General features: G+C 32.6%; 1 protein-coding gene across 1 annotated transcript; it reads left to right on the top strand.

The window, feature by feature from the left end:
• Positions 1–516: 516 nt before the first annotated feature.
• On the top strand, positions 517–7673 carry LOC110446781 (baculoviral IAP repeat-containing protein 2-like). The gene is made up of 6 exons (XM_021492098.1): positions 517–555; positions 710–1030; positions 1328–1500; positions 5037–5232; positions 5624–6040; positions 6739–7673. Exons 2-6 carry the CDS (start codon positions 739–741, stop codon positions 6924–6926), a joined length of 1266 nt encoding a protein of 421 aa, XP_021347773.1. The 5' UTR covers positions 517–555; positions 710–738; the 3' UTR covers positions 6927–7673.
• Positions 7674–8249: the final 576 nt, after the last annotated feature.

The following is an 8249-nucleotide window of genomic DNA, read 5'->3' as shown; positions in this document are numbered from 1 at the left end:
AGTTTCTAATGTCGTCCGCAAAGAAATGCAATTGTACACAGTATGTTTCTGGAAAATTGTAAAACAAGTGATTCAGCAATGATTACCAAATATGTTCTTGCATAGGTATGCTAATCAATTACGTACAACTGATATACATGTAATCACATGCAAATATATACACTTAAATTACAATGGTGTTATTTTATCAAAGTGAAACCAGGCTTATATTTATTTATAGGTTCTTATAATGTATATAAATAGAGCTTTTGTTATACACCATAAGTGGATTTTATGAGAAGAGCGGGTTATGTGTATTGTAATACAATTCAATCAATACACAATATTGAATGTGTGCAGTAATTAAATTTGCGTCTGTCCAGAAATATTACTAAAAGGATCTGCTTGTTATGCTATTAGAGCGACCTTAGATTTCCACTTACAATGAGCTATTAATAGACAAGCAAAAATCCCTGTTTATTTATACACAAGCACTTAAAATACAGTTTAGGAAATCCCGTACGAGTTAGTATAAGAGGCATACACACTCTGTGGGCATTATCAACGGGAACTGGGGTTAGTATATACACATTACAAAGTATGCTTTAATAAAATTGATTGATATATTGTGCATTAGAGTTATATATACGTATGATATGCATACATATGTGTTGAACGTTTACCAACCATACCATCTTAATATAATATACATATGCGTTATATTTTTCAGGATCTACCATCATTGTAAATACCATCATTATGTTTTTTGAGTCCCAGTCATCTTTTGGACAAAAAACTGTTTGTCGATCATTAACAACCTGTGGATCGCAGCACGTTCGATCCCTATTACTGGCAGATCTACCAACCCCCGAGATGACGGACGAAGCGCATCGTGGTAGTCTTTACAATGTTGCAGAAAGAATTGGACACAAACTCCCAGCACACCCTAAATGTTCCTTATTGGCTGACAGGATGAAGACGTTCATTTCCTGGCCCACACACTTGCACCAAAAACCCCATGATTTGGCCGTAGCCGGGTTCTTCTACCCAGGTAAATATATATTTTATAAATGTCCTAAAATAAAGAAATCGCCCACAAACTATGGTACATGTAATCGGTAGGTATGCAAATTAAGAGAGACACTGAGGTATAAAAATAAACGAAGAAAAACGAGAGAAAATTGTTTGTAACAATTTAATTTTGGGTTATTCATTACCTCTCAGAGGAGGCAACCAAGGGGTTCTTTAAATCTGTAAGGGACATGTATTAGAACCCCCCAACCATTTATCGTTTCCCCAGTCTCTACACGTGCGGATGCATGAAACGATTATTTATTTTGCAAACCAGGGACGGCAGACATCGTGACGTGTTATTCCTGTGGTGGAAGTCTTAAGGAGTGGGAACCGAGCGACAACCCTATGGTAGAACATGCCCACTGGTTCCCAAGTTGTGACTTTCTTCTCCGAACAAAGGGAGAAAAATTTATCATGCAAGCTCAGCTACAAAATCAAGAATCATCTGTGAGTACAAGATCAAATAAATTTCAATCATATGCGATAAAGTTTCAGGCCACCAATGTACAAAAAGCCCAAATGCACCTTTGCAAAAGTACAAATTACATTTTTTTTTTATCATGGTCAGTACTTTATTTATTACTCAAGGTTTAATATCGTCGTTTTCTCTCTTTTGCTTTATGTAAATTCTACGGGGAAGGGTTCGATCAAAACAGTTCCTATCATAAGTAACGCAATTTTCACTGGTTTTGCTAGAATATAAATAATTACATAAGTGATATATACGTATCTGTTTAAAATTGCAACCGTTTATGGTTAGAAGGATATGCCTCATTAGTGAATTGATAATTAAATTTAGGTGTGTATTCAAAATCTATTAACTATTATGATAAAACATATTTTAAGTTAACCAATAAATTCTATAGAACTGATGTACTTGACGTGTCACGTTTACACTTGAAAGAATGCCAAACCTTGTATATATAATTGGTACGAATTACATGTACTACTATATATACATAGCATGATCAAACATGGACCACGTGATCATGAACAATTGTGGCTTTTGATTAGTTTGGTCACAATATAGGAATGGAGTGAGATCAGTATTTTTCACAAGTGCAAGGTTATCAATTGGGCACGGCTTTGATCGAAGTCCGCAGATAATGGGGGATTTATCTGGAAAAATACACCGTTACGTGTATCTAAATATAGCAGGGATTTTCTGTTTAAACAGGTCGCGTACTTGGCAAGTGTACTATTTATAAGGGTCAAATGCCTAACCATGAATATACATAATGATATTAATGTATTATTTTAAATCCCAGGATACCTAGAAACACTCGTGACTACTTAAAAAACAGGAAATAAGTGTATATCATGAACTGATTTATAAATATATATATATGTAGACATGTCAGCTTATTTATACAAATGTGTGCTATCATGTAGATATTTACGTAGGCCAATATGAGACATAAAACCATGCTATTCAGTTCTTAAATTAGTTCAATGCCTTTAAAACGGGTTTATTTGGATTCAATCTAAATATCGTATGGGGATCCATAATGAAATGGATTTAAAAATGCGTCTATTTTCAGACATCATACAATAATATGTGACTATCAATTCAACTTAAAAGAATATTTTCGTGTTCAAGCTATTTATCATACACAGAGGAGTATTCATAACTATTTTCATCTAATCTGACACGAAGTTGAATGCTCGTGTGTCCGCCTGTCATTATTTACCAGTGTAAACTTCCTGTAAAATCCCAATATAAACATCTAGGAAGTAGGGTCATTATCACAAGAATTACCGAGCGTGACAAATAGGATTTGTTCTTAATATGTCCGTGATGAGTAACAAATTATATTTGGCAGATTATCCGGTGACAATCCCGCGTCCTGAGAAAAGCATTATCGTGTCCAAAATTACATTATTCACAATAGTATGCCTCAAAAGGAATAACCAATTGTAATTTTCAGTAAATAAGGTAAAATTTCGGTTTTAATTTTTCAAATTTTTTAAGTAGATACAATCAATAATATCAGTTTTTTTCTAATAATTATGACTTATTTGTATTAAGGAAATTTTAAGAAAATTGAAAAGTTCAACACATCTACTATTTTTCCTGTTGTGAAAATTATTCTATTTTATTAAAATTGATTATTCTATTAAAACTGGAAACTTAAGAAAATATTCAGATAATTTTTCCTATCATGCCAACCTTTGCTAGAACTAAAAACAAATCAAAAGTGTTTTTAGCAAAATATATACGACACAGAGATTAAATTAGCGAAAAATAGCCTATGTTTCTCGGTTGAAATTAAATATATGTTATGGATTATTTCCATAATATAATTTGAACGGAAATGGGATTTTTTAAATAAAATCGAACGTTGGTTGATGATTATTCCTAAAGCAGCACGAGCCTTAGTTTGTTTATCTATAAGACTTCTTACTTTAACATGATAATAACAATATAACAAATATTACGCCTTTGTTTACATTTTACATAATATAATAATATATATAATAATGAAATATTTTATTTAAGTGTCACACATATTTTACATAACACATCACTTTACATAATAAAAAAGCACATATGCAAAATATGCCCAGCCATACTGACTTCCGAGACACTACTTAAAATTCATATTTATTAAAACATAGAATCTATTTATGATGGGAGAGGAGCGAGAGTGGCTGGGAATACCCCCACCGACAAGTCGCCCATCCCCCATCATCAGATTCTCAATAATAAGAACCATAACTCATATGCTCAGATCCGATGGTGGGAGAGGAGCGAGAGTGGTTGGGGATGCCCCTACCGACAAGTCGCACATCCCCCATCATCGGAATCTTAAGTTTATACATTCGTGCATGCACAATCATACGATCGATCGCAGGCACGCATACACACTGAACATGCGATACACATACACTAACATAATCCAGGACCGTGGTAGGCGTGTATACGATACAGAACAGTGTGACAAGGGAATATGTACAGATGTGTTTCAGTATAGATGTTATAGATATCTTAATATAATATATTACGACCTCCAAAGCGCCGTTTAAACGTTACATGTATACATTTCCTTTAATTGTTCAACGTTTTTATTATTGTCGACACTTAGTAGTTGAACAATTTCCAATATGCTAAGTTTGCGAAAATCGGCAATATCATGATAAGTAGGCCTGCGTACATGACGTGATTCCATATTTGGTCTAGAAATATCAATTATATTGTTATACATAATTGTATCTTCCTGTTTCTATATTAAGCTTCTGTGATGACAACCGATATCGTTACAATTAAACCACGTGACTACATTTCTGCGAAAACAGATGAATAATAATCACGTGAACAGTTTCGTAATACAAGGAAGCACAACTTTTTCAAAGTATAAAAATAGTTCATGGAATAAATTAAACAATCTTCTACTTTTTAGTTTTAAAATCGCAATACATACCTCGTCTACGGTAAATCGGCAGATCTAATCTACGTCATCGTTTGACATATCTGAACGAGTGTTGTCTATATTATATTATTTTTACCTTTGCACGTGTTTGTGTATGTTTCCTTCAATTTCCTCCATACTTATATTCGTATATGAACCACCATTTTGGCGTGTTGAGAAATTTTTGTTTTCATAAGAACTATCTAATACCCAAGTGATATGTATTGGAATATTCATTATCTGCATGCAAATAATTATAAACGATAATAAAATAACTGCACAAAATGAGGAAAAAACTCTTTAATCACATGAGTGACGCACATTAGCAATTCCCATGCTGTTTGATTTAAACCAAGGATAGTTATTTTCTTCTATGTGTATTTCCATTTAATATCAGTGTACCTACTTCCAATGGTTACCAAATAATACCTGAAGTCAAAATTATTCAAAATATCTGAACTATTACAGCGAACATTTACAATAAAATTAGACCTAAACATGTCTTAGCATTAAGATAAGCGGTAATATAGATATTTCCGTTCGTTTTATAAAATGATCATGTCTATATTTTAGAAGGAAGACTACAATGCCGCGGATGCAGTTTTTGCTAGTGGTGTTGAAAGTCGAACACAGTCCACACCCGTACAACATTCCAAGTATACCGAGACCATGGATCAGATCCTGAACACTCCGGCAGCCCTCAGTGTACTGTCAATGGGCTACAGCAAGGACATGGTATCTAAGGCCGTAGAGAGGTGTCTTCAATCAGGTACATACATCTCATTATAATAAGATAACATAAATAATAAATCGAAGATATTTTCTCATTACTATCTGCTTCTCTTTCTTTTGTTCAGGGAATAATGCTATTTTGTTTTTGTATCACAAGATTTGATATGGCATCAATACATGTAATAATCCCCATAATTATAATAGCACGGAATTATCTAAGTCCGTGGTAATAGTTATGCTGATATAAAATAAAATTTGATATTTCTGCTATATAAACATTTCGTCGTATAAACATATGAAAAAAAATGTATGCATTTAAAATATCCACATTTTTACAATTTTCATTGAAAACGTAGATTATAATTTTTTTCCGGTTTAAGTTAAAATGTATGTCAAATTATTATCATACAATATTTTAATTGTCACAGGGAAAACGAAACTATCTGCCATAGAAATAATGAAGGTAATAATAGATATGGAGGAGGAAGAGGAAATCGGGGAAAACCTGGAAACAGAAAACGTGCTAAGTGAGACAAAATGTGAAAATGTATCGGAAAAAGAATGTGAAATTGAACACGATAAACGTGAACAAGAAATCGACTTTGTTAATCATCACATATCAGACTCAAAAATGTATTCCCAGTGTACAGAAGAACCATTATCGGAACAAAATACTATGTATACATCATCGGGGCCTACTACAGTGTATGCGTCATCAGAGCCGATCTCCAGCTATTCATCAACAGGGCTTCATCTTCCTGTTTTAGACAACTTTAAAGCATTATCTTTACAGAAGGAGTTGACTCCACAGACAATGTCTTCTCCCGAACTCCGTCAAGTGGACGGTAAGATATTCTATCTAAGTATTGGGACTAAATGTGATATCTATTACTGTAGAATCATTTATTTTCGTGGGGTTAAAATGTCGTGGTTTTCATATACTAGCCTCTTTCAAAGACATTATATTTCGATGATTTCTGACTTCCCCCTATCTATACCATACTAAATTGATGTTTCGTGGGTATTTAATTTCGTGGATTTTTGTTATCCACGAAATAAACGAAATTTAATGTCCCACGAAAATTTATGATTTTACAGTATATCAGTTAAAATTCATGATAAAACATAAAAGGAGGAGTTTGTGATATTTAAGAGTCATACCTTTATTAAGTACATTTTATGTAATTAATAAAGTGTAAAAATATACAATTTCGTCACATCGTTGTACAGGTAAATAATACAAATTGCTCTCAAATTAATCTCACCAATTTATTTCATGGACAGAGGAGATTATCCATGTTAAGTGGAAAAAAATAATTAATATATAATCAATGGATATATAACTACCGTTTTTAATATAAAGGCACATTTACTTTAGTTCAAAACGTCCTAATAGAAGAAGTACTTGTCATTTGATTTTTCAAATCTAAACAATATAAAAGTTCACCATATTTCAATAGATTTGATAAGGGTATTAGAATATATTTTGCCTTTTGGTAGAAAATCGTAATATTTAATATTTTCCCCTTTTTGTTGTTTTCAGATCTTGCAGAAGAAAACAGAAAGCTGAAAGAAAGTAGCTTATGTAAGGTGTGCTTAGACAAAAATGCTGATACGGTCTTTCTCCCTTGTGGCCATCTGGCCACATGTGCTGAATGCGCATCATCACTGCGCAAATGCCCGTTATGCCGGAAATTCATCCATGGTACCGTTAAAGTATATTTAGCGTAAGATTCTCCCCGTTAAATTAATATAATGTCCATGGGTTAACCGGCGTAACTCCACCGTAGCAGGTCCCAAGTCCTTGTTGAGAAAGGAGGAGGTCGCCATGATATTATGCGGTCGTTCATGACAAAATAAACAATTTTCTATGAACTCAAACCTCACGGTTATCCTTCAATTTGTTACTTCCCCTTTTAAAATTCTTTTCACCTCATATAATTAATCAGCGTCACAAATTCATTAACATTATTATTTTTTCAATATGAAAAGAAGGTAAATGAGACAGTTATTTACCCTTTAAAAAATTCTCAATCAATATAATAATAATTTTTAATACATTGTAAAAAGAATACAGGTAAATAAGTTTATCACGCGGGTTCCTAGTTTTATAAAAAGACATGACATCGTTAACAATGACAAGTAGTTCCAGAACATGGCCAGTATATTTATATATATATATTTGATATTAAATTAAGGATGAGAATAATGAAAATATAACCTATTCTGCAGTTATATGGACTCAAACTTTGTACAGTGAATAGGTATTGATATGTTCGTCTGTATATATATGTACATAAAGTTTGATAACTCCATTGAATAAATCATTTTAAAGTTTGTAATTAATCATTTAATATTCAGAACCTTTTTTTTTTTAAATACGTTGTTAATATGCTTATTATCAATCTATACTTTCTAATTATGTTATTGTTGTGCGGTGTGTATGAAATGCAATGAATAAAATGATTGATGAAATATTCATATTTTTTAAACACGTGAGTTAAAATTTGTTTGAATGAAGAAAAGTTGGTTAATTAAGCAATCATCGTTTTGAGTACTGAGTTGCGATCAAATGTCTGGTAGTGTAAATGTATTAATGCCAACATACTGAGTTCTAATAAGATATCAGGTAGCTTTAGTCTATTAATGCTGACATACAAATGTACTAAGTCGTAAGGTAGTTATAGTATTTTAATGCCGATATGTATTTAGTCTTTTAATGTCGATATTTATTGAGTTGTGCTAAATGACCGGTTGTTTTTTAATGCCGATATCTTGAATTGTAATCAAATATCCGTTCGTTTACTATTGCTGGCATCTTGAGTGGTAATCAGATATCCGGTAGTCTATCAGATGTCAGGCAGTCTATCAATGTTGTCATATTGAGTAGTAATCAGATGTCAGGTAGTCTATTAATGTTGCCATATTGAGTAGTAATCAAATGTCAGGTACCATACTGAGTAGTAATCAGATGTCCGGTAGTCTATTAATGTTGCCATACTGAGTAGTAATCAGATGTCCGGTAGTCTATTAATGTTGTCATATTGAGTAGTA

The sequence above is a fragment of the Mizuhopecten yessoensis genome, unplaced genomic scaffold, assembly GCF_002113885.1.
Source record: "Mizuhopecten yessoensis strain PY_sf001 unplaced genomic scaffold, ASM211388v2 scaffold2995, whole genome shotgun sequence".
Lineage (NCBI taxonomy): Eukaryota > Metazoa > Mollusca > Bivalvia > Pectinida > Pectinidae > Mizuhopecten > Mizuhopecten yessoensis.
This window is presented reverse-complemented; position numbering and strand designations above follow the sequence as displayed.